A 26,917-nucleotide genomic window follows, 5' to 3' on the forward strand; every position below is an offset into this window, starting at 1 on the left:
TCATACATCTCCAAGAACCCAGGAGACTACATTTCAATTTCTGCAACTTAATGGTATCTTTTTTTGGCCCTCCTTGGTGCCGTTTGAAGTTCACATCTCCTGTTTCCAACGCAGGATTTCTGATTTTCAGATACCTCCAAACAATACATGAATCGCGCTTCGAGGTTGCAAGGGAATAAAACAACGTACATTTTCTCGATTAGCATCCCCAGGCAAACTCCGCGAAGCAGATTTCCACAGCGCGTGCCTGCAGTTAAATTGATTAGTTGGATTCGTTAGGGGGATTCGTCTCACCTGGGCTGAGCGCTGCCTCCTCAGGTTGTTTGGTTTGACACATGATTAAAGTCGCGACTTGCGTGTTGGTTCATGCATTCTTATGCATGTCCTGACCTTGTTTCAAGTCTTTCAAGTTAAAGATTTAAGACGCAACTTGGTCCCACTCGGTCAGCATATTTTCTGTGTAACTTTGTCTCCGAGTTTCACTGTTGATGCAAAGGACCCCCCCTCCCTAAAACAGTCATTGGCCTCTCTCTGGTCCTGGGCCCCTTTCCAAAAAGCATCTTAAGAGAGATATCGTAAATCCATTTTATGAAATTAGCACAGATTAACGAGGTGCTCCTGCCCTGTCAGTGTGTCTTCAGAAGTATAATAACCCTCAGGAGCCACCGTGGACCGCGTGCTTCGGTTTCCGTCCTTTGGCCAAGACCGTTACCATTATAGAAACTACTGCCGCAATTAATTTAAAATTCATCAGTCCATCCGCTTCCCTTCCGAGTAGGTTTGCTTTGGCAGGAAGCTCAGCAGAACTTTCCAGATGTCCACATCCTTAGCGATGTTTCCCAGCTCTACTTGAAGGATCCCGAAGCGTTCCCAGGCCTGGATGAGATGCATAATCCCTCCAGTGAACTCTACCCTGCCGTATCCCCCCCCAGTGTGCAACCTCCTGCAAGGGAACATGCACAAGAGGCATCGTTACCGGATTCCTGGACCCCTACAACATGCTCCTTTCCAAGCTCCTCACAACTACACAGGACACTAATCTTAAATCTCCTTTTATCCATAAATCAGATTCTTTCAGTCCCTTCACAAAGTTCATGATGATGTGTGAGGGTTCTGGCCCAGATTGACACACTTTTCCCCTACAGCTCATCAACCTCTTAAATGGTCCTTGAGTAATTCGTCGTTTTAGTCTAGTTTGACATTTAGTTCATGGCTTAAGGCTTTTTTTTTTTTAAAACGAAATACATGATAACACAGATATTTGCACCACAAAATAAGATGCCTTTCGAGAAGTCGCGTTTCTTACTGAACACATAAGTGAATGAGATTCTGCACCGCACTGAAAACCGTCTTCCCCCGACTGATCTGTCTTCATCAGCGTTTAACAGGGGTGTTGATTGTTTTGCTGAGCTCAGCAGCCGTTCCCACAGAAGAAAGAAAGAAAGAAAAATGTCTGACCTGATCGCTCTTAAGACGTGGGCTACACCAAATGCATTCGAGCGAGCGATTTTAATAAATTCCTCATAACAGAATGTCATTTTCCTTGATTGCTTCTTCTTCTTCTTCTTCGGGGCTTTTACGGCGACGGCGCCTTGATGTCATTTAGAAAGGACAATGAGTTTGCATATAACAAGGTCACAAGGTTTGGAGGGACTTGCAATGATGAAACATGACTCAGGGATAATGGCAGGAGAGCCGAATGAGATTTAGAAATGAGGCCGCTGATGGATCTCCGGGAGGGAATTGCTCGAGCTGCAGAGAAGCAAGTGGAACTGGAACGGATACATGTATCAGCCAAACTGTAAATGCAGACGTGTCTATACCCTCCATCCTTCTATGTGCTGTCCTCTCCACCCCCCTCTCCTATCTCTGTCTCTAGCAGTAGAGTAGTCTTTCCATGTGTCTTACAGTCATCTCTTCATTTCTATGTATCTTTTAATCTCATCTTATCTACCCGAGTCTGGCTGCAAAATACCAACTTTTATCTCTGCCCCTAGCATTTTTGTATTTCCACTCTTTCCCTCTCATTAACACATGCTGTCTCTGATGTGCACTTCTTTCCCCGCTTTTGTCCTTAACCATTTGACATTGTAGCCGCACTGTTGATCTTCTTTGTAGAAGTAGACAATAAAATGCTTAATTTCTCATTTTGTACCCATTTTCCAACCACTGCAAGTCATTCATTTTGTAAGATATGCAAATTTGCCCACGTGTGAACACATTACATGTACAAACATCACAGCTGTGAGCTTTTTTTGAACAGGTGCTTCAGTATCTGATCATACAGATCGATGCAGATCATACAGCTTCGGTATAGTGTGAAATTTATGCGGCGCGCGTTGTCCTGCTGCAATCCTGGATGAAAATGTCGGTGATATTAGCCTCCTTTTTCGAGGCACGCATATCGCCTCTGGGGTTTTTCTTGCTTCATAATAGCCCCCGAATTGATTCAGAGAACGCAACACGTGCTGTGAATTAAGCTCGAGAAAAGGGCTTCAGAAACTGCAGGATTTTCTTTTGTTGTTGCAGTTACTTTTTCTTTTTCCACTTGCACTGAACTGATTTAAGAAACATAAATGTACTACTTGATGTATCAAAGAGGAAATTATAAATTATATCCATCATCAACTATATGTCTGCACAGAATCTTACACCAATTTCTGTATCGATTAATGCAGAGATACTGGACTGAAGTTTTGGATCAATCACTTAAAAAAAATTAGACATCCAAGGAGGAACCATGATGCTAATGTGGCTAACATCCGTCAGTGCAGGAATGTAAAAAGTGAGCAGATGATTGATTCGATGTGTCGTGTTTTAGTCACTACTCGGTGACAGGACCAGAGCTCAGTCGTATAAATGACAGCGCTGGTAATGTTCATATCGAAGCTCGCAGCTCTGACACGTTCCATCATATTAAGCCTCTATACGCTACGAACTTACATACTATTTTGCAGTATGCAAGTGAACGGTTTAGAAGCGTAGTGCTCAGCAAACTTTTCCTCGTTCATTCTGTCAAACATAAGCTCCCACAACAACTCTATTACGGAGGTAATGTGGCCAACGTTAACATAATTATCACCAGGCAAACACTGACATTCAATCTCTGTCCTCTGTCACCTACATAACCGCTCTCTATCATTCTTGGACGCTCTGGAATCATAATTAGGCTACATTGATCGGGGGGGATGCTGTACACAGATTGATGAAAACCAGCTTTAACAACTCCAATCCAGCCAGTTATCATCATTAGTGTCCACATCCACATAAACCCCGCCAGAGATTACGCCGAATCTTGGGTGTCATTAGGCTTTTAATATGATTTAATCTCTCGCTTTCAAAAACCCTTTGTCGACCAGCGATGTTCAGCCCCCCCCCCCCATTTCTGGAGCAGACGTTGAATGTGTGAGGTTACCTGCCAGAAGAAACAGGGAATTCACAGTCTCATATCTAATCCCGTTAATTGAAGACATTATTTAACTGTCACTGGAGTAATTAAAGAGACAATGCTGATAACATCGACCAAGCTCCTTTTTTTTTTACGTTACGAACATGGCTGCAGGGTGTGTGCATTAAACATAGATGTATAAGGATGGAAAGCAGAAAGCAAGTGGAGCTCCCCCTGGTGACAGGATGCAGTATAGGTCATAAGCTCCACCCCCTCCATGTTAGCTGACGAGATTCGGGCCAAACACTAAAATACAGGTCAAATAACTTGGTTTCAGGATGGCTTCAGTCCTTTTAGGTAGTTAGTGTAATACTGGTGTGTGTTCAAGTGTCAATTGTCTCATTAAGTTTAATTTTAGGTAATTATTAAGTGCTATAGAAACAGGATGTGACATTATGGCGAATACTAGTTGCCATGCTAACCTGGTCCTGTGGGGCCATGAATGTTGTAAATAAATAAATAAATAAATAAATAAATAAAAATACAGTCAGTTTGGCCCATTTAAGGATGTGGAGACATGTCCATATTTATATACAGTCTACGGCATTAAGCAATTGCAAACAAAATAGCAAAGACTGCTATGTAACTTTTAAAATAACAATGACACACATTCAACCATAGAGTAACTTCCATTTCTGAATCATTTCATTGGTTTTATGACTTTTTCTTCTTTTTGCTACGAAGTGAACCTCACCATAAAGACATCTCCTGGTTCCTAACGTGGCACCAACCACATGCTCTCATCGGGTTGATGTCTTTTAAGCAATTTCTCCAGCGTGGGATTCGGTTTCACAAAATGATTAAACTTGAAAATACTAATTAAATTCAATAAACTTAACATTTAACATTTTTGGGAAATATGTACTGTATGTTTCCTTTCTCGCAGAGAGTGTGATGAGATGATTGGTCCCACTTTCATATATTGTATAGTAAGCTACACAAAGCAGCCATTGACTTAGCTTAGCTTTGCACAAAGACAGGAAATAAAGTGAAAAAAGCCTGTCAACAGGTAACACAAAATGGTTGTTGATTAAAAAGAAACTGGGTACAGGTTATTTTTAACGGAAGCTCAGGATGAAAGCAACAAAGTGATGCCCAACCTCTTTTGTTCCAGGCCTAATCCTTTTTCAGTGCTCAACCAACCATTTGTGTGGTTTGTCAGTTCTTTTTTTAAACCGATGACTGAAACAAGAAAGTGATAGATGAGGACTCAAGTGCATGAATCCAAGACACAGGTGGTGGATTAAAAGTGTTTGACTAAACAGGCAAAGACAGAATCCAAAAATAGCAAGGAGTAAGTCAAAAGAACTCCATAACACTGAACGTAACCTATGTTCCAGTAACTAAATGAACTTAATTGTCCTTGTGAACAAGCTGATACGTTTCCGCCACAAAGTACAAAGGCAAACTGGTAACGTGGGAAAGGAACACGGAGGATAAATACAAGCGGAAGAATGAGGCACAGGTGAGATTTATCAGGGCGGGACTAACAATCAGTTGCAACAACCAATCAGCTCCCATCAGCGAACTACTGAGGACAAAATGGTTTGGTGATTCCCCGTCCCTACTACATTTAGCTCTGTTTCAAGTTAAAACTGGAATTATTTATACATACACTAGTTAGGTATGTTGATGTCAGATATGTTTATGGCAGTTGTGTGGCTACTCTACTGTTGCACATGTTTGAAATAAAAAAAAATAATAATAATATTTGAACCTGTGTATAATTTTATTAGCTTAACACTGAATGCAAAATTATAATATAACATATAGTCCTTGGTCCTTGGTCTGAAAACCCCTGGTCTAAGTCGAAGAATGGTATGACACATAAAACCATTTGTTCTTTTGTGCAACTGAACGAAACAATATAACTGTGCTAAGCTAAACTAAGCTAAGCTAAGCTAAACTAGAGGTTTCAGTCATTCGGTTGTTCCGTTTCTAAAGATATGAAAAAATAAATCTGCACAAATGATTTGCAGCCATAGTGGCTGCTGTTTAGCAAAAAAATCTTGTAGTGTATGCCACTGTGGAGAGTTAGAAGGCAGAAACAGCTTGAAGATCAAACAGGAGTTTATGGAAATGTACAGTAGACACAGAGTAGAATGTTGTGGGATTTCCTCTTCGGTTTGTCTGTGAATGAGAGTTTCAGTCTGCATTAAATGCTGTGTGCAGTAGGCCTGTAGATCCAGGACTTAATGGTCCACACTCTCCACGTTAGGGATCAATGTGTCACATCTTTAGTCATAAATATCCACGATTCGCAGCCGCACATTGAAGAAAACATTTAGACAAGGAAAACAATTTAATCTTTTTTTGATATGTTTCATCTGCCCTATATTTTGAACCACTCAAGCGATGACACTGTGGAGGAATATTCGGCCATTTCATTTGATTCCGAGTCCGACGCTGGCACGACTTCACGCTCATACAGTACATTTAGCGGGTCCCTGCCAGCAGCCGTCTCTGGTTTCATTTTCCAAAACTCCACGAGCCCTTTCATTGATCAGGCCCTTCTTTGCTGGGAAATACCATGGTAACGGTGCTGGCAAGGGCCGAGTTCAGCCATCACAACAAACACACATGCCTGACGAACACACACACACACACACACTCACTGTAGCTGCTGCTGCTAGCATTTCCCACCCGAGTTGGCCAATTGATAGACTGTATCTCCCCATCAGATGGCCGCGGGGCCTCACCAGTCAGAAGTGAGCAGTAATCAAAGCAGACACACAGGTCGAACTTTATTATCAGCCACTCGATACCAGACACAGGAAGAGGCGCAAGTCCTCCAAAATACAGAGCAGGGGCCAGAGCGAGGTGCCAAATCAAAAAACCAGGCACCAGATGCATCGCGGCTTCCTCTGGACCCGTAGGATCGGCTTGAAGATTTCCCGTGGATGATACGTTTTGAAACTTTTGTGCTGGCTGCAGGACCGAAGCCAATGACCTGACAAAAGAAGTTGGAAATCTCTCAGGTGAGTCGATTTCATTCCCCCTGGTCCCGCCGACTTTTAACGTGGTTTTTGGATTGCAGGTGCCGTGATTGGTGGCAAATGACAAAAGTTTTCTGCTTGTGAAAGCTGAAATAAAAAAATAAAAAAATAAATAAAAAAGAAAAGTCCTCGCTTTCAAAAACAGCACGAAATCCTTTGAATCTAAATGGATGGCACTCTCAAAGGGAATTTCTGATGTGTTTCATATTATTGGTTCGCTTTTGAAGCAGGTGCCTGGACACCACCTAGACAACAATTTGAAAGCACATTTGTGATCATTTCACGCCATTATGCACAACTGAGTATTTTTCACTCAGCGCGGAAACGCCGCACAGCTGAAATATCTGTGTGAATTTTGTTTCATCAATATTGATTAAAATATTAAAACTTTTCTTTTGCCTTAAACGACATATATATTTTAATTTTTTTTTTGTAATGTGGAGTTTGTACGTTCACCGGAGTCGTGCGCGGCATGTGGCGCGCTCTGGCGAAGCTTATTTTTATCATCAAAGGCTCACAGGCACAAATGAGACATCTGTGAAATGCTACAGAGGCTTTTTCGTCGTAGGATACAGCGACTGAAAATGAATTTGAATTCTTTGAAAAAAAGAAAAGCACTGGGTGGAATGAATTAGACACAATACATAAATTCAGAACAGCAGCTAAGTGTCATAAAAAGCAAAGAAATTACTCAGAAAAACAAATAAATAAATAAATAATCAGGTTTGAGCTTCTCTCTGGGAAATATATCAGCAAGCGGCTTGTAATTAACCTCGAGCAGAGGCGTGAAGCAATTCGGACAATTTCTGGGTCAATCAATAGTCACAAACCACAAATCAGCAACTTCCTCCCAGCGCTCAGACTTCCTGACCACGTGATGCTCTCCATGCATGAGTTGTGTGGGCAATCAACAATTATTGGTGCAAATGTGCTATTATTCCAACAACAATGACCTGCCCTTGCCACGAAGCTGATTGCGATCTCCAGACTGACAGTAATTCGCGAGCAGTAATGTCGACGGTAGCGAGGTCCTGTGTTTGTTGAAAGCACGTGGTCGCAGGCTGCTCCTCACTGTGTAAAGGATTAGAAGGAAGAGCGCAGCTGGAGGCTGGTCAGGAGGAATAAAGAGTGTTGTTCTCAGGGATGGCCTGGACTGTGCCGCCAAGCTAATGTTGCATGTTTGGCGCCATTTCGATGAGTGCTAATTATGTATACCATTTTTAATCTGATGAAAATTTAATGAACTATTTTTATAATCTGTAAATAGAACAGAATCGTATTCACCAACAAACAACTTTTCCTGACTCCAGCTCCAGCTCCATTTGCAGGACAACTGGGAGACATATGAGGGCATCACTTTGGCTTTGGAAGTTGTGATTGCTTTTTTTTTTTCACTGTACTTGTGAAGAAAGAGACAAACATATTTTAGTAAAGGGATAGCTTAATATTGAATGAAAATGGTGATAATAATGCATATTTATAAACAGCACTAGGCTGAGGTTAATATAGAACACATATAGTAGGTAGGGGGTCCCTACTTAATCTCTCCATCAGTTTGGAGTCCTTGGCCTGAAAAAGGTTGAAGAGAAAATGTAGAAAATCAAGATTAATGCATTTACCATATGTGGCTCCTTGCCCTTAAGTGGTAAACAAATGTAAACATGCATTTAGAGCATTACAACAAAAGTGATGATTCAGGCACTTGTCAACATTATCACATTACACATCATTAGGACACTTCTTCTTAGTACTTAATACTTTGTGTTTATTTGGTCAGGGACAGTGCATGTCAATCAAACATGAGCAAAAATTGGAAATATGCTAGCACAGTTGCTAATTTTCAGCTGTGGTCCCTGTGATATTAAAACTAACAAGGAATACAAAGTACAAGGGGACCCCGTTTGACCTGAAAATGTCTCCTTGATCTGAAGTCACAAAGGACGCAATTTAAAATGTGTGCCGAAGTTGCCAAATATGGTTCCTTGCCCCACAACGGGTTAAAGATCAATGCTTAAAGTTAGCCTTAGGGTTAGGGCTCAGTGTGCTCTTTAATGAGCTCTCGGATGGGTAATCTATTGACAGTAGCTGTAGCTGGATTAGAGAAGTGACACATAAAGCTGACGGTCATCCAGTTGACTGGTGTCTGGTGGTCAATGAGAATCTGTGATCCTAGATTTACGCCCGACACCGTTGCCAAAAGTCTGTCAGTCCTAGCCCTTTCTGTTCTCACTTTGGAACGTTGAATACAGACTACTGCCACCTGCTGTTTGGGAGGGTTATTGCCTCTTAGGCCGATGCAGAGAGAACTGCTACAGTTTTTGCGATGTAATAGAGTGCAACTTTTTGGCTCACAAGTGCGACATGATACAACGCCTTCATCACTGCTAGATCTTTGAAGTCAGTTCGATTAGTCGGGGCCTTTAAAGACAAATCAAAGAGAGTCTAAAGTTGCTGTAGCTAAGGTGTCAGCCTGAGCCCGGACCCATCTGATATCAAGTCGTCACCTGTGTTCAGGAAAATGTGTCCTCTTTGGTGCACATCCGTCTTTTTTTTATGTCCTCTATTTCATCTTTTCTAGTGCAGGAACTCCAGTGATTTCTGAGATTTGTGCTATAGCGAATGAACTTTAGAGTAGTTTAGCTCTAGTTCATAAAAAGGTTGTAAAAGGCCATAAAAATGTCTCAACATCAGTAAATTGTAATTTGAGTAGTGTTTCCCTCCACTAAAAATGCTTTAAATGTTTAGAATAGATAAAACCATACAAATACACATTCCTTTGCCTTTTTCTTTTCCTTTTTTGTACAGCCTTTCTGCATATCCTGTGTCTGCACACCGTCTTTCATCCGTCCAGCTGAGATCAAAACTCAGACAACAAGAGACTTTAAGGACTCGGTGGCTTTAAGACCCCACTGGTCCGTAGAGGTCCCATCATGGGGAAGACTGGACAGAGCACGGTGGACTTAAACTCCCCAACAGAGGTCAAACAAGCAGTTCCCTTTGAGGAGCTGAATGCGCTGGCGCCCCCTGCAGACGGAGAGGAGAAAAAGGAGGAGCCGCCCGACAGGGGAAGCTGGAAGGGCAAGTTCGATTTCCTGCTGTCGTGTGTGGGATATGCCATCGGTTTAGGAAACGTCTGGAGGTTTCCGTATTTGTGTGGAAAGAATGGTGGAGGTAAGTGGCCAAAGTATGCAACCTGCAATGATAAGTATTGATTTGCTCCATGAATGCAGTCTTTTGCAGTTTTATTTTTACTTCTAAAATGAAGAAAATTAATAATTTTATTTTATTATGTTTCAGAGACTTCTTAATATGATAAAGTCAGGCTGTCACAGTGCAACAGTGATGCTTTATTATGATCTTCTCATATATTTTGTGTGCCAGGAGCCTTCCTGATCCCATACTTTTTGACCCTGGTGTTTGCTGGGATACCCCTGTTCTTCCTGGAGACGTCTCTGGGACAGTTCACCTCAGTGGGAGGACTGGGCGTGTGGAAACTCATCCCCATGATGAAAGGTAACACAGGTTTTTGTAAAAACCTGTCTTTTGTTCAACTGCTAGAGGTAAAACATTGATGCGTCAGCACTGATTGAAAGTCTTTTCAGTTTTTGGCGGTTTAACTGTTTCTTTTCACAACCCTAACTTGGCAACACACTGTCTCTTTAAACAAAAATGACAAAAGCAAAAAGAGTTTTGCTTTTTATTTAGTTTAGTCTTTATTTAAACATCTTTTCTGTTTGGCGGTAGCAATTATACCTCTCATTGTCTCCACGCACCAAAGAGTGAAGCACATTTTATCTGCAGCCAGCACCGACAGCAGTAGTTGATAGTGAGGCTGGTGCTGCGCCAAGTTTTTTTTTTTTTTTTTGCTCAAAGCCAGAGGCAAGTAAACATTAGAAACATGATGAGGAAGGTGATGCTGAGAGACACCATATTTCTTTTCTCTGTCAGGCAAAGTTATTGCTCTAGTCACTGTCGGTATATAGAGTTGACATTTGTACCTTACATCTTATATTTCATCTGACTTTGCATGTTAGCTGACCTTTAAAATGTTTCACAGTACAATGCCGGTGTCTCTTCCCTCTAAAGGTGTTGGTCTGGCTGCAGTGGTCCTGTCCTTCTGGCTCAACATCTACTACATCATCATCATTGCCTGGGCTCTTTACTACTTGTTCAACTCCTTTGCTTCGGTACGTAATGATGAAAAATAAACCCTCGATCTGCATCAACTGACTGATTGTTCAGCCGACTTGAAAGCAGAGTTGTGAATGCGACACTGTGACTTTTTAAAGCATTGTGGCCATGTCACATCGACACTTCCAATGCCACTAAAATCGATTCTCACATCAAAATGTCAATACTTTCGATACTTCAGTAATGAGAGGCAGCATAGGAACACAGTGGAAAGTAACTAAACTATTGAGTTGTGGCAACAATAACAAAACTTATGAAGCACCTCAGGTTAAAAAACAACACAGAATATGAGGCATTTATGATGAGGAGAGAAGAGGAGAGCACAGAGTCAGAATAAAGATGCAAGTTTTCATTTTGTAGTTCTTAAACAATAACTTATTTTAATAGTCCTATTATTTTATTTATTTATTTATTTTAATGTTTTCACATGTTTTGTATTATTGTGTCCTCTGTTTAGGTTTTCTTTTGCTGTATAAGCTCAGCTATATATACAGTATATATATATATGAAAAATGTCTAATCAACCAAAGACCTATGCTCTAGATTTTAGACTGATCCACAGCCGCCTCATATTAGTGTTCTGATTCGTTTTCAGCCGGAAAAAGCCTGGAAAACTCTCTGTAACACTACCTGCAGAGAAATAAACATCAGCTAGCAAACAGTGCAACAGCAAACAAGTGCCATTTCCCTCCGTCTGCAGTCAGTGGAGACCAAAACAAACTAAAAACAAACTGAACTAAAAGTGTAAATTAGAGCTATAGTCTTCAGTTGTTTAGAAGCATGGCTTTATGCGAACAATAAAACAGCTAAAAGTTTGCTAAATGTGTAGATATGTAGCATTTTTTTTCCTAATATGCTGTTGGTAATAATATGTGTTGTGAACACCGTTTTTTTCAGTAGCACAAACAATTTTCACACATTTGGCCAAGATAAAAGCTGGATACAAAACAAAAAGGAATGCCAATAACTCTCCATGTTGTTCTTTGAAAGCAATCAACACTTTAAAGTTCGTACTGTGTTGTTTATGTTGCCCCCAAGTGGCTGAAAAAAAATATATATACCGCCGCAAAGCTCAAAGTCCTATTAGATTGAATTTCACTTCCAGATTTTTATTTGTGTTTTGTACCTGACTGCAGCAAGCCAATCTTCCATCACCTCATCCAGAAGTCACCAACATTTACGACTTGTTTACCACCTCCATCATTCTACAATGGGTTTCTTTCTCTGCTTTGTTATTTCATTGCGCAGCGGCCTGGCTCAAAGAGGCCTGGTGGCAGGAATTTAAAGACTTTGCAGGCACGAGCCTCTTGTGGTGGGGAATTTTTTTTTTTTTTTGAGCGCAGTGTTTTCACCTGAAGGTCGAAAGCATAGTCGGTTCACTAAATGTCATTTTCACTGTTGGATGGTTTGCCTTTCTGTCTCTGTGTCCTTTGTTCTGAAAAGTCTTTGTGCTTTTCGAGGCTGCTGAGTCACAGAAAAAAAAAAAAAACAGGCGACCAAAGAGTCAAGGAGATTCAAGTAAACTTTTATTTCTGGTAAAGTAAAGGTGGAAGCTTGTGTTAAGCCCATTGCTTTGACTTTATATGAGATATGGATAAATCCACTCTAAAACAGTGGACCTACTAAAATCCGTGATGTTTTGTCCTGCATGTTTGTGTTCACAGATACTGTGTGTGTGTGTGTTTGCAGGAGCTGCCTTGGCAAAGCTGTGATAACCCCTGGAACACAGAGAAATGTTTTTCCAACTACAGTCTGACAGACACCACCAACCTCACCAGCGCTGTCACCGAGTTCTGGGAGTGAGTCAGTGATACGGGATGCCACCGGACGCTCCGCAACATCAACGAGTACAGGAGCTATTTCTGGGAGACGCTTGTACCTTCCTCTGTCTGAATCCAGTGTATGTGTGTGTTTCTGCAGGCGTAACATGCACCAGATGTCAGGTGGTCTGGAGGAGCCGGGAGAGGTGCGCTGGCCCTTGGTGGGCACTCTGGCGCTGGCGTGGGTCCTCGTCTACTTCTCAATCTGGAAAGGAGTGGAGTGGACGGGGAAGGTCAGACTCCACAGAAGTTTTTCTTAACTCTGTCCTTTTATTTCTGTGCCCGACACTTCCTTTGACCTCCGATTGCTTTTGCAACATTACACAGTCTTCTTTATCCAAGCCCCTCTTGCTTATTAAAGCTGCAATCATGCAAACATGACCCTTCTCAGGGAGCAGACCTCCTGCTGTTGGTGCCTGGGTGGAATCAAATAAAAGTGGATTCAGAATTACAAACAGTTAAATATTCTATTCTTAGTGGTACTAGCATCTAAGGATGGTGAGGTCAGCTGGTTTACCGCGGTTCAGTTTGAGATGTAAAAGTTTGCAAGACACTAAAAACAACTCTTGCAATGCATTACCATTTTTATTTCATTATCTTAATATATTAATTTATTTACATCCAAATTGAATCAGTCATGATCAGATGTCCCCACTGCTTTACTATGTGTTTAATTAGCACATGTTAGCATGCAAGCAAATTACACATCAGTATGTTATCATCATCCCTGAGCTGGGCTTACATCGATCAGGCATAACATTATGACCATCTTCCTAATATTGTGAAGGTCCCTCTTGTGCAAGTACAAGGAATCCATGAGATTGAGTGTGGGGTTCCTTAGGGCTCAGTTCTAGGCCCAACTCTTTTTTAACCTATAGCTACATGCTATTGTTATCGGGAGACAAGGCATCAGCCTCTATAGTTATGCTGATGATACGCTGCTGTATCTACGCGCTTTGTCTCCTGATGACACAGGGCCTATTGATGCCCTTTTAAACTTGTATTTTAGATATTGCTTTATGGACGGCAGAGAACTTCCTGCAGCTCAACCAGGACAAAACAGAGGTTTTAGTCATTGGTCCTGAACGGTCCTGAAAGAGAGAAACCTTTACCAAAACGACTTGATTTTGAGATATCACAAACTGTAAATAATGTCTGCATAATAGGTTTTTACCATCGTAAGAATTTAGCCACCTGTTGATTATTGTAATGCTCTGAGTGTGTTCATATGTGTCTGATATGTGGTGCCCGTTTCGCGATTTTGTTTTCATTTCTTTTGGTTGCTTTTTTGGTAGGAAAAGTGCTATATATACTGTATATATAAAGTTTGATTGAATGTTATTCTCCTGACAGTGGTTTTAATCTTGTGGCCGATCGGTGTATGTTGCCATGCTTTAAAATCAAAGCATCTCAATTTGTATCCATTAGTCCAGTGGCCCCCTCCAAAAACCGACGCAACTAATGTGCTTCTAGCGAGTTTGTTTTGTCATTTGCGACATATCTTGCTCCGGGAACCATAATTAATCGGTCTGTTGCCCATGTAAACATCTTGTTTCTCCTCTTCTTCTGCTTTTTGTGCAATATATTAGTCTCAAAGAGGATGCAGCGCAGTCAGATACTTCTTATTACTGCTTCAAAAGCTATCGATCTGTGCCAGAAGCTGAAAAAGTGGGCTTCCAAAAGGGCGAATTTGATTGATCGTCTATTGATCCCAAGCTAACACCGACGTGAATGATGGTCCATTAGGCTCAGCTGAGAGGTTCCAGTCAAGCAGGTGGAACATTTAAAGCTACTTGCCCACTTTACTTAATTTGTGATTTTTAGCTGATCTATCGGAGAGACGACAATGTTTCAGTTTAGTTTCCTCCTCTTTTTAAACATACTGACTGTGGATGATCCTCGTATCCTGATGTTATTTAAACACCTCTATATTGTAAGGTTTGTGTCTTTATAACGTCAGAACAGAGCAGAGGACCTGTTAATTGGCCCGAGAGCCTAACAGCAGCAACCTGAAAAACCCCGTCTCAGTATATTAGTTCTTCTTTTATGTCATTTTGAAAGATTTAGAGTTGATAGGAGAGGAGAAAAAGAAAACAACTCTTCATGCTGGCTGTGATTTTTAAACTATCATCAGTCGAAGCGGAGTGTATGAGCAGAAACACATTTGCACATTCCCTGCCAGGAATAATTGGATTTTAATGTGTGGCTTCTGAGAGCAGCGAGAAAAAAATGAATTCCTCCAAGGCCCTGGCTTTGACGGACATTACCAATTAAGTGTAATGATTATGCCACAGAAATGCAGGCCACGTCCTGCATATACTTTCTGTGCACTGTTGCCACCGGGTGTTTGCAGCACGTACTTATTTAAGACTTATTTAAATGGCTTGTTTGCGATTGTGATTATTCCTAACCTTAACAAACACAGATGCCAAAGTTACTGTACGACTAATCATTTTTAGCTAAAACCCATGTGTCAGATTAAACTCACACCTGAAAAGAGCTTATCTCGTCTCTCTTAGGTGGTGTATTTCTCAGCCACCTATCCCTACTTCATGCTGTTCATCCTGTTCTTCCGAGGAGTCACACTTCCCGGGGCCATCGACGGAATCCTCTTCTACATCACCCCAGACTTCAATAAGCTCATCCGATCTGAGGTACACACTGTTCGCGCACGGCGAAGCTCACAATCGTGTCCGCCACAGACAAACACTGGCATTGAACTGGATTTGCTTCTGCTGTCTCTCAGGTGTGGCTAGACGCTGCAACTCAGATCTTCTTCTCCTACGGATTAGGCCTGGGCTCGCTCATCGCGCTGGGAAGCTACAACACGTACCACAATGACGTCTACAAGTAAGGACAGGAAATCAAAGCTTTTTTTTCCCACCCTCTGTCATAGCTTATCTTTTTCTTTTATCCTAACTCTTCATTGTGGTGGTTTATCTCTTCAGGGATTCCATCATTGTGTGCTGCATCAACTCCTGCACTAGCATGTTTGCAGGATTTGTCATCTTCTCCATCGTAGGGTTCATGTCCTACATCACTAAGAAACCTGTACAGGAACTGGCTGCATCAGGTATTAACCCTAACAGATAAGAAAGGGTCACAGATTATGTTCCTTTTTTTAACAGTATGTGTGCTGGAAACATTCATGATATCATTCATGATATTCAGATATGCACTTTTGCAAATGCTTATATGCCGGGGCGCTGCCAGGAATTTTGGATTCCATGAAAAAACATCACATTGGGCCCCACTCCCCACTCGGTCATTTGAATTTCGAATCAGACCAGAAAAATCAAGACCTTTTTACTGTTGTGAAACTTTTCAAAAATGTAGAAAATCGAGCAATTAGGAGGGCGAAGAGCGGTACATAAAATAAGAGCAAGAGAATAAAATAACAAAAAGAGTAAAAATCTAAATCACGAAAAATGGGCAAAATGTTTATTGCACTATGAACACGATTCATAACTTCATAACAGATTCTCACAAACTACAGTATAGAGCAAGTGTTCAACACCGGGTACATGACCCCTAGGGGGTCCACGGGGGTACTGCAAGGGGGTCTCAAAATCTTTGGTTGATTAGATGTATTTTATATATATTTTTAAAATTTTCCCTACAAAATGAGATGTATTTAAATACACATTAACATGATTCCTTTTACCTTTTTTTAAAACCCAATTTTTCTTTTCTACTGGGCAGCATAGTGACTGATGTAGCCATAGTAATAATTTATTATGTCTAAGGATCTAGTAGCTGTGTCTGTAACCGATGCGCTGAGGCAGGAATAAACCATTTCATGCAGAGTCACAGGGGTAATTGCTCAGTATTCTTCCCAAAAAGATCACTTATTTTACTTTTATATTTTATTATTACATTACAAAATTATATTTTTATGATGACGATTTAATAATTTTCTGTCTGTCTGGAATTGTGCTACCTTTTCCCCCTATATGGTGCCACATACATTGCAGATAAAGCATATGTAATTCATAATGCATCTTGTTTGTGCCATTTAGGTCCAGGTTTGGCGTTTTTGGCTTATCCTCAGGCTGTCACCCAGCTTCCCATGTCCTCTCTATGGGCCATCCTCTTCTTCTCCATGCTCATGATGCTGGGCCTGGACAGTCAGGTATGAGGAATGCTCTTGCAACTTGAACTTGTGCGTAACAAAGTCTGGTTGCAGGACTTTGATTTAGTCAAGAGAATTTTTTCAGCTTTAGAAATCTTATAAATTGCCTCAAGTGAGCTTAAGTGAGAGTAAATATTTTTAAATTAAAGATAACCTGAAGGTTTAGAGTTAAAAAGAAAGGTCACCTGACCTTTTCAGCCTGCCAGTTATCTCTCCTTGAGACTAGAAGCTTGAGGCTAGATTAGCAAAAATGAGCATAACTCGGGGAGTTTTTGAATTCCTGGTAAGAAATTTCAATTTCCAGAAAGTTGGGTTTACATCCCTGACCCATGCCTCTTCATAATGCTATGTTTTAGTTCTGCACAGTAGAAGGCTTCATCACAGCCCTCATGGATGAATATCCCATGGTGCTGAGGAAGAGGAAGAAGATCTTCATCCTCATCGTCTGCTTGATCTCCTTCATCATCGGCTTCTCCAACATCACACAGGTGTAGCATCCACACCTCTGTATATCAAACGCTTTCTATATGGTCATGAAGTCCAAACTGTTCAGGTGTGCACTGTCCACAGCCCACGTGCTAACTCATGCGAGATTGAATGTTATAAAGACCGTTTTAAAACCCAACAACACCGTTCCTGACACGAGGTAAAAGAACTCGTGCATTATACATAATGACAAAGCGATCCCACAACAACCTGCGGTGTGCGTTCAACGCGCATATTTTATTCAATAAATAGAGGGTGTTAATATGCCGGCTCTAAATGCAGGCGCGTGCATCTGTCTGTATGTGTGCTGAAATCTCTCAGGGCGGCCTGTACGTGTTCAAGCTGTTTGATTACTACTCCGCCAGCGGGATGTGTCTTCTCTACCTCGTCTTCTTTGAAACCGTTTCCATAGCCTGGTTTTATGGTAGGAAAATCTTTCATTTCTACAGTTGCCTGATTAAGACAAATGTTGCAGACTAAAATTAAATGCACAGTTGAAATAATTTGAGATAATCTGAATAAAAAGCATGGACACTGAAGCATAAAGACTGTACATAGCCGTCCAACAGGAAATGACATGCATCTACTTCCCTGTCTCTGATAACACCCTCTTTGTCCTCCTCTCTTTATACCACAGGAGCTGAAAGATTTTATAAGAACATCGAGGACATGATTGGCTATCGGCCATGTGCCTGGTGGAAGTATTGTTGGATGTTCTTCACACCTCTGATTTGCCTGGTAGGAAAAGAAGTATTATTGATTAAACCTCCCTGGCCTTTAACCTGCTCAACTCTTTGAATGTGTTATTCTTAGTCAAGCTTCCTCCTCGCTCAAGGAGATCTATGCGCCCATCGAGCTGTAGCGTGCAGGTGCCAATAGGCGGAGGATTGATGTCATTGCTGCCATGGGTTCTTTTTTTGCCATGAGGTGATTTGTACTTCATCTCATGGCCTGTCGGGCCCCTGGGGGAAATCATGGCAATGTCTTTATCACTGTAGTGCACTGTGAACGGAAATAGAAGGCAAATTAAGTGATAAAAGGACAAAAGTGCAACAGTGATCATTTTATAATTTGCAGATTTTAAGACACAGAGAAACGACCCACGAACCAATGGAGAGATTAAGTAGGAACCCCCTACCAACTATATGTGTTAACTCGGCTTAGTGCTATTTATAAATGTGCATCATTTTGCATTCAATATTAAGCTTTCAAATAATACACAGTATAATATTCTTTTTTTTTTATTTCAAACATGTGCAACAGTAGGGTGGCTGTGCAACCAACATTTTTTAGTAACGGGATATCTTTCAGTCATCACTTCACTCATTCAGCGATACAGGAGAATGAGTGAAGTGATGACTGAAAGATATCCCGTTACTAAAAAATGTTGGATTCATGTCAATGTGTAAAGAAATTTAAAGAAAATGAGTAATCAACCAAAGATTTTGCTACTCCCCTGCAGTACCGCCACGCACCCCCTAGGGGTCACGGACCCCCTGTTGAAGACCAATGTCCTAGACAATGGATTACTGGATTGCATGAAATACGATCAGACATTTTTCCAGTCTGGTAATACCAAAAAAAACCCCAATGAAAATTAGCATTGACTTCATTTAGTGTTAATTAGTGAATATTAACTGTTAGCATGCTAGCACAAAAAACTACATGAAAGACGTGAATGTAACTTTTTGACTCTACTTGCATATAAGTCTACAACGAAATGAGCCTAAACCTCCCTTGATTTATTGCTTCAATAAAGATTTTTCTTTATGGAGTTTATGGTCTCAATTGCAAATTTTAAGTCTTCTTAAAACCATGTGAAGAAAGGAGGGCAGACTTTTGGGGCGTGGCCAAGTGTGATTGACAAGTTCACTAAATCCAAGATGGCGACGACCAAAACATGACACTGAAGGCTTCAAAATAACAGTCCACAAATCATTTCTTTTCTAAAAGCTATTTGAACTTTGTGATTGCTAGCATGTTACAGTGCTGTTAGCAATTTGGCTAACGTCCCTCTATTATTCTACCTGAACATGCATCATATTTAATTGTGTTGCTGTGCAATAAGAGTCGCTAACATTGTGTTAAGTCAGGGCTGTTTTTGGTAGGAATCCCTCCAATTAGCTGCTAGCAGCCATTAGCATAATTTTAGGCTCTCATAACAAATCGTGATTTTCATCTATGTGTCTTCTTTTTTTTAGGGGGTATTTACCTTCAGTGCCATTGAGATGACCCCTCTGACGTTGGGGAAGTACGTATATCCAATGTGGGGCCAAGTGATCGGCTGGTTCATGGCTTTGTCGTCTATGATACTGATCCCAGGCTATGTCATCTACATGTTCTGCACCACAAAGGGCAGCATCAAACAGGTACAAACTTTCCACACGACTCATTGTCTTCTCAATGTGCGCTTGTTCCAGGCAAACAGAAGTCTATCAAGGATGCCCCGGTGCAGAACGACTGCAGGGAGTGTAGAAAAGAAAGCAAACCAAGTAAACAGCAGAGGAGACAGTGCAAGATTTTTTTCCTTTTCTTATTTATGCTGCAGTCATTCGGGAATGAACAGAGAAGATGAGTTTGGCTCAAAGCCAACATCATTATGCTGGTGTTAGGTAGGAAAGAGCATTATAAAGGTGAGGACACCTCGTTACAGCTGATGTTATTGCTTTTCAAATCCGGTTTGTGCCGAGTGTAAGCAACGGTTTTAAGAGAACTCCACAGCTCTCAACCCTCCGTCTTCTGTATTACTGTTCAACATATAATCTGATGCAAATCTCTTTGCGTGGCCACCAGCGCTGGCGGATGATGACAACTTCCCAGGAGGATGAGAAACCATCAGGGCATGAGGAATTCACTCACACAGGGAGCGTGGGCGAAGCTCCCGTCTAGCCAGGATGGTCCAGGTTGATGCGATATGACTGCCGGGACTTAATGTTGTCGACACTGAAGCCTGACAACTGGACAGTCTGCTCTCTACAGTATTTTATTATGATTGTTTTCCTTTAAATTGTGCTGAAAAATCTGGCTGATGAGGAAAGAACGCAAAGAGGTTCTTCTGATAAATTTAGAGCGTTTAGAATAACTGCTTTTACTGTGAAAACTGACCGCGAATTAAATGCTATAGCTCAACAATGAACCTTTGTACAAAATCCAAATGCTACGCATGACTGTAAATCCTCCCCCCATCCTTGTAAATCTTGAACCACAAACGCAATGAATGTCTTTGTACAGCGAAATTAAAGACTCTGGTTAAACTTGACCTGAAATCTTTAAAAGCATCAATAATTATTTGCTCATCTTGCAGCTTAAAAGAACAAGCAAACCGCTTTGATATAGTTGTCCACAAAGTAAGTGTCACTTTTACCATTAAACACTAATTCTCTGATGGAATCCACACGTGCTTTTTACCGTACTCTGTCATTTTAACACAGCTTTGATGTGCTATATGTGTTTTTAGTTTGAACTTATGTATATTGAGGAGTGTTCATGGCACTTTGTTTAAGATATTAGAAAACTGTATATAATATAATCGTTTCATTATATTACGTATGTATATTTTTAAGAAAAATAAGAAGTTTTTTTTTCATACCATGGGATGATAAAACAAAACTTTAAGACTACAAAGCAACTGTGAAAAACATACAAATGCACCTTTTGTGAGGTTCACATATGTCAATAAAAACATCCACAAAACAAAGTAAATGGAACTTTGTGACTCCATTTTTAGCGACTTACATCAGCTATAGTGTGAAAAATTTTAAAATGACTTCAACAAAGATTAACTGGTACTGACTCTGTAATTTTTTTCCTTCTTGTTGGATTTTTTTTATCCTTATACTGCAGACTTTTAATTGCTTTACACATAAGGGCATACACTAGAGCAGCTTATGTAGCATATTAGCCACGAAGAAATTACTCTTCTAATGAGAAAGATGGCTAACGTCGGCCTCTCGGGGGCAGCAGAAACGAGATTTAAACCCAACACTGACAGACGCTCTGGAAGTTTCGTTCACCTCCCGGGAATGGGATCATCCCTGTGTTCCCCCCTTTGTATGAGACCGGGGATCATAGGACCCTTTTTTTTTTAAATTAAATTTTTAAACTGAATTATCTGGCTGCTCCTTATGTTTCCATGCATACCTTTATTCCACTGATATTCCAAATATGCCAGTGTTATCAGTATGATATCAGTCATGTAAATGTTATATATTCCATTTGTACGGAAGAGTATTAGGGCCACCTGTGAGGGGAAAAAAAATTAAAGTAGAAATAAAAAGCGTCTGTACCATCTGTACTCATGGCGAATGTGAGGTCTTTGGCAGGATGGATAAACTGTGTTCGATTGTGTGTGCCTGGCTTCAGGGCTATATGGGCGGATAGGGACAATATCCAATATAATTTTAAATTCTTAATACTAATTATTAATTAAGCCCCAATACTCTTATGTGGAGTATCGGCGGTACCATATGCATACGGTACTGCCAGTTTCAAGGTCGACTTTATTCTCGACAATGTATTTCGTCTTTTTTCTCGAAATTGTAATTTGACTTTTTTCTAAAAATTTCAACTTTTATCAAAAGTTTCTCCATAAAAAAAAAAAAGAAAGAAATCTACCTTTTTTTGGCCCTAATACTCTTCCATACATTTGAATACGTCAACTTAGGCCTTTTTGCCTGAATGTAGCAATTTTAGTCAAGCAGAAGAGGAACATTTTAAACATTACAGAAAACCCCGCTATCAAAAGGCTTTTAGACGTGAGCAAATATTGTAATGTCAAGCTTGTCCAGAAAGAAACTAGAGGAAAAAATCAGAAAAAATATTTGTCTGCTTGTGAAAAAGCAGACAAAAATATTTACTTTTATCAGATACACAAACTGATTAACAGGACCATTCATGTATTTCCTCTGAATAAAGCAAAACCTGGAATATTTTGAACATGTAGAGGTAACTTTCATCACTTTTGGTAGTGATTTCATTTTAATTTCCAGGAAAACAGTTGCATGTTAAGTTAACTCGTTTCGTGTTTGCATTTCCAGCAGACATCAAACAACATTAGCATTAATGAAGAGTGGACTTTTACCTCAGTTTTGTTCTCCACCATTGTGGAGGAACTAGCTTTTTTTATTTGGGGCTAATTGTTGCATTTCTATCAGCTAGTCCTTAATGTTGCCTGTGTAAGTTTAGGTGCTGGGCCTGAAGTATTTAGTGTTTTTCAGTTGGTATAAAGGTAATCCTAACCAGAATAATGACTCGCATGGTTTTATTTGTGGTTTGTAAATGCAACCCAGTCTTGCGATGCACCGTGTTGATGGGACAATGACAACCATTTCCACTCGTGAATCCAATAACCAAAGCAAACCATTGTGGTGATTAGACTTAAATCATCTTTAATTGCATGTTGATATACTGCAGAGACAGGTAGAGAGGGGTTCAAAGCCAACCGAGGAAGATGATATCTGTTACACTCAGTTCCCGCCTGTCTATCCATAAATACGTCCACTACTTTTGTTCCTTTTTTTACTAACATGAGCAAACCACAGTGCTGAGCAACCGGACAAGATCCACGCGTCGTTCACGAAGCGGTGCACTGGTACGGCAGAGCCCTTTGGTGCGTTTCTTCATGAAAGGTAGCCTCTAGTGCGCTTCATTCGCCACGCTCACAAAATGCTACATTGGTTTCCATTTTTCTCCTCACATTCACGGTTATTGCAAACACAGCGTATCCGTCCCCCAAAAATGCAAAAACACATTGTTGAGCCGGAAGAATTTTGCAACCAACTAAACTAAGGGTTGTAACAGACTGAAACAACGAAATAAAAATGGACGTGAATCTATTCTCAGTTTTGAAGGGGCGTTCGCTCTCGTAGAAAATTCAATTGTAACGTATTCTTGTTTTTTTTTGTTTTTTTAAACTCAGCACAAACCTTCTTTTACATCATAAGCAGCAAGATCCATCATGCACAATAAATCGTTGCGGGGGTTCAAATAGGCCTTCAAAAAGATGTCATGCATGAAGAAAAATCAATGGCGATACATCTGAAAGTTGGTTAAAGCAAATAAAATGACGAACCGTAGAATCGCCATCAATCAGTGAGATCTCTCTCCGTGACGCAATCTCCAAAAGTTTACCAGTGAAAGCATTTAACCAAACATCTCACATCTTCATTTTTCTCATTGTAACGTCAATTTTTTTAATTTTTTTTTGTAAAAGAAGCAATCCCTAGGGTGAACAGGAGATCAGGATGGATTTGTTTACTGGGAAGGTCACACGCTCCTCATCTGTGTCTGCGCTGCAACCTTTTTTTCTTTTCTTTTTTGTGGTGCAACCTTTGTCTTTTCACGAGGTGGAATCAAAAGAGGAAAAGGACAGAAAGGTGAAATGGAGACCTCCCTGCAGTGGCTCTGTGATTATAAATCAACAAACGGGTCAGATGGGAGCAGAGTTAACTGAACATCCATTCCACAGTACCTGCTGGGGCTTATGTTTAAAAGATGGACGCGCATCCAGGCCGGGGCAGTCGCTGACCTATTTCAGAATGAAGGATGCTTGACAGGGCGACAGCAATTTGAAGGGGGCTAAAGGTAGCTTGCTTGTTCTTTCTGACACTGCTCGCAGGCGGTATTTACAATCTAGGCTGAGGTGAAATAGAAAGAGATCAGATAATGCATTCTTTTTGTCCCGTTCTCATTTAAAAGCAGGGTAGCCAACAGCACAAACAATACCGTTAATGCCAGCGTTTGCAATATAAGCCGCGTGTGGTTTTTGCCTTTTTTTGAAAATGTCAGATGGAAAAAAGATTAGGAGGAAAGAGGGAGCAGTCACATAGATCTGAGATGGGGGGAGAAAAAAACCCGGGAGGAGTCGTACAGACGCGCACAGACGTGACGACGGAGTCCACGGAGGTGTTTTCTTGGCCCGGACTGCGTTTCATCCGGAAAACACACGCGCACACACGCACACACACACGCACACAGAGGCGGCACAAAGGCAAATCAGAATAAAACACACATCTCGACAATTTACGGTTGTAGCGGAAACGTCTATCGTGGGCATCCTGAAAAAAGCGAAGAAGCATTTGAACATATGGCAGAGCGGTGCGTGTGCCGCACATGATCACTCGGCCATTTACAAAAGTTTCGAGACCATTTCAAAGTATGAAAATTCCTGGGAAGCCTTAACAATATTAAACACGAGGAGGCGAACATCCGAACCACCCTGGGGCGTGGTTCATGTCGTCCTTCGCTGCGGATCGATCCGTGGAGAGTGAGCGTCTTCTGGTGATAGAGAGCCACAACACAACAGAGAAATGGACGACGAAGACAGTTTATTGGAGGATGTCACTTTGCTTTGTTTTTTGTTTTTTTTTTAATCTGGAGCAAGCGGAGAAGAAGAGAGAAGGCCCTCCATCACATAAATAAATCAGCAACAGCGCATATGGGTAGATAGGTTTTGACTCTGTTATTATTTTTTTTTGTACTCCTTGAGCAAAAAGCCTGAAATGACTATTTTTTTGTTGTTTTTTTTTTTAAATAAGCAAAGGATTTTTTAGTTTATTTTCTAGCCCTAGCATTTAGTCAAGTGCAAAGGAGTCGGTGTCTAGTGGAGGAGTACGTATTTTGGCACACGTTTTTTTTTTTTTTTCCAGTTTAAAGTGTCAACTACGCGCACACAGCACAGTGGCCGTGAGGTTCCATGGACGGTCGAAGGACGGAAGCGGGGGGCTCCTCGGAGCAAGTCCGTCCGTCCGTCCGTCCATCTCTGGGGGTAGGGGGTAAATAAATAAAATAATCAAGCGCTTCGTGTGTTTCTGTTGTTTTTCGTTTCGTTTCGTTGGAGGTGAATACTGCGACTACAAGGAACCCATCCGCGAACTGAACGTCTGCGAGTTGTCCTCTAGCAAGAGTTAAAACTGACAAAAAAGTTATAGAAATTTGTTAAAACTACGTAATATTTCAAAATACATGTGGAGTCAAGTAAAACTTTCTATATGCACTTATTTTTTTCTTATTTTTTTTTAAAACCTTGTTTTTTCTTTCATTTCTTTTTTTTCCTTAAATATATGCATATAAGTGGGGTTTTATTTTGTCATTATAGCTCTTTCATCTGTATGTATGTATATATGTACATTATGTACTGTTAAATAGAGAATAGAGAAGGGGGGAGGGGTTTATGTGAAAGCGTTTCGGGGGGGGGGGGGAATACTAATTTATTTATTTATTTATTTATTTATTTACACCATGCTCCGAGAGCCGCTTGGGGTCCGATGTAGACTGAGGCGGGGGTCTGGGGGTATGTACTGGTGCGGGTGGTTGTAAGGTGGGGGCGGCGGGGGCAGCGGGGGCTGGTGGCCGTCGTTGCCGTGCGAGCCGTCCGGCGAGCGGACGGGGGTGGACATGGCGGACTGGCTCAGCTGGTGGTGGCTGTGGTGGTGGTGGTGGTGGTGCTGGTGGTGCTGGTAGTGGTGGTGTGTGGGCGTCTGGCTGAGGAAGGCCTCCACGCGTCCATGGCTGCTGTTGTCGAGCATGATGACCTTGACGATCTGCTGACACTGGATGAGAGCGTCGGGCCGCAGGTCAGCCATGCTGACAGCGGGCTGGTGGTGGTGGTGGTGGTGCTGCTGCTGATGCTGGAAGGGGAGGTGGTGGGCGGGGGTGCTCGCCGCTGACTGCAGCTGCGGGTGCTGGGGCGGAGGAGGAGGAGGAGGAGGCGCCGGCCCCTGGGTTAGCCCCTGGGGCGCCTGCTGGTAAAGCAGCTCTCCGCGGTGGTTAAGAAGGGCCACGCTCTCGGGGCTCCGAGCCGTGCTGCTGCTGCTGCTGCTGCTGAGCTGGTACGTCTGAAGCCTGTTGTGAATTGACACCTAGTTTAGAAAACAGCCAAGAGAACAGCATCATATGTTATAAAACTGGTTCCTCCTCTACACGTCGTCAAGCCCTCTTTTTCTTTTTTCTTTTTTTTTTTTTTTTTTTTTTTTAGGGGGGTGGTGAACGCATAGCACGCACACACGCGCGCACACGCACGCGCGCACACACACACACAGGGCATGCTTAGGTGGGGGCTTAGGTGTTAAGGATCGGTGGTAAAGTCATCGTGATTACTCCCTCTTCCCACCCACCCACCCACAAGTACTGGGAACAGTGTCGACTGGATGCTGGGAACAGCAGGTGTGTGACCGGGGTGGGGTGAACGGTGGTGGGAGGACGGGTGGGGGGTGGTGGGAGTGAGAACGATGCTACAGAAGGGGCCCGGTGGTTCCAAAGGGGACACTGAGGGCCCCTGTGTCTCCCTTCCAAACCACTGCACGGCACTATGGTGACAGCGGACACGAGGATACTTGAGGGGGGTGGGGGTGGTGGTCGAGGTAGTCGGAACATACACGGAGGTCATACGGAGGAGGAGGAGGGGGGTAGGTGGAAGACGAAGAGGAGGAGAGGAAGTGAGGAGACTGACAACCACAGACGTCCACAGGCAACACTCACTTAGAATGCAAACCTCCAGATGTCACATCTGTTTCAGCTCTCTACTTTCTGCAGACATTTTCCTGTCTCTCTGTCTCTCTGTCTCCTTTCCTTGAATTATTTTTACGTAACCTATTTTGGGAATCAAGTCACATCTCCCGCTTTACGTAGCGTTTCTCAAAAAAACATATGCCAAAACTAAAAATTTGTCAAGGTTCATAGAATGAGCGCAGTCTCAAAAGCTACTGTGTGCGTTGGGCAAAACTGTTGCAAGAAACAAGCAACCCACTGCAAGTAATTTTCTGATTTGTCACAAGCTAATGGGTATTTAATGTTAGCTTGCAACATTAACCTAGCTTGAAATATGTAGCTTGCACATCGCATGCTA

General features: G+C 41.7%; 2 protein-coding genes across 3 annotated transcripts in view; one reads left to right on the forward strand and one right to left on the reverse strand.

Moving 5' to 3' along the window:
- Positions 1–6,131: 6,131 nt before the first annotated feature.
- Positions 6,132–21,321, forward strand: slc6a1l (solute carrier family 6 member 1, like). Its single transcript, XM_047575115.1, has 15 exons — positions 6,132–6,426; positions 9,250–9,615; positions 9,826–9,957; positions 10,531–10,631; positions 12,325–12,434; positions 12,556–12,688; positions 14,975–15,109; positions 15,202–15,305; positions 15,404–15,528; positions 16,475–16,587; positions 16,944–17,075; positions 17,395–17,497; positions 17,711–17,811; positions 19,275–19,442; positions 19,867–21,321. Exons 2-15 carry the CDS (start codon positions 9,375–9,377, stop codon positions 19,960–19,962), a joined length of 1,794 nt encoding a protein of 597 aa, XP_047431071.1. The 5' UTR covers positions 6,132–6,426; positions 9,250–9,374; the 3' UTR covers positions 19,963–21,321.
- A 1,662-nt stretch (positions 21,322–22,983) lies between these two features.
- Positions 22,984–26,917, reverse strand: part of iqsec3a (IQ motif and Sec7 domain ArfGEF 3a) — a 120,400-nt gene continuing 116,466 nt past the window's right edge. The window contains exon 14 of one of the 2 annotated variants that reach the window (XM_047575125.1): positions 22,984–25,931. In XM_047575125.1, the coding sequence (XP_047431081.1) occupies positions 25,305–25,931 (627 nt within the window). In that variant the 3' untranslated portion in view covers positions 22,984–25,304. The remainder of the gene's footprint in view (positions 25,932–26,917) is intronic. The other variant, XM_047575126.1, reaches the window with a different exon arrangement.

Source organism: Mugil cephalus, chromosome 22, assembly GCF_022458985.1.
Source record: "Mugil cephalus isolate CIBA_MC_2020 chromosome 22, CIBA_Mcephalus_1.1, whole genome shotgun sequence".
In the NCBI taxonomy this organism is placed as follows: domain Eukaryota; kingdom Metazoa; phylum Chordata; class Actinopteri; order Mugiliformes; family Mugilidae; genus Mugil; species Mugil cephalus.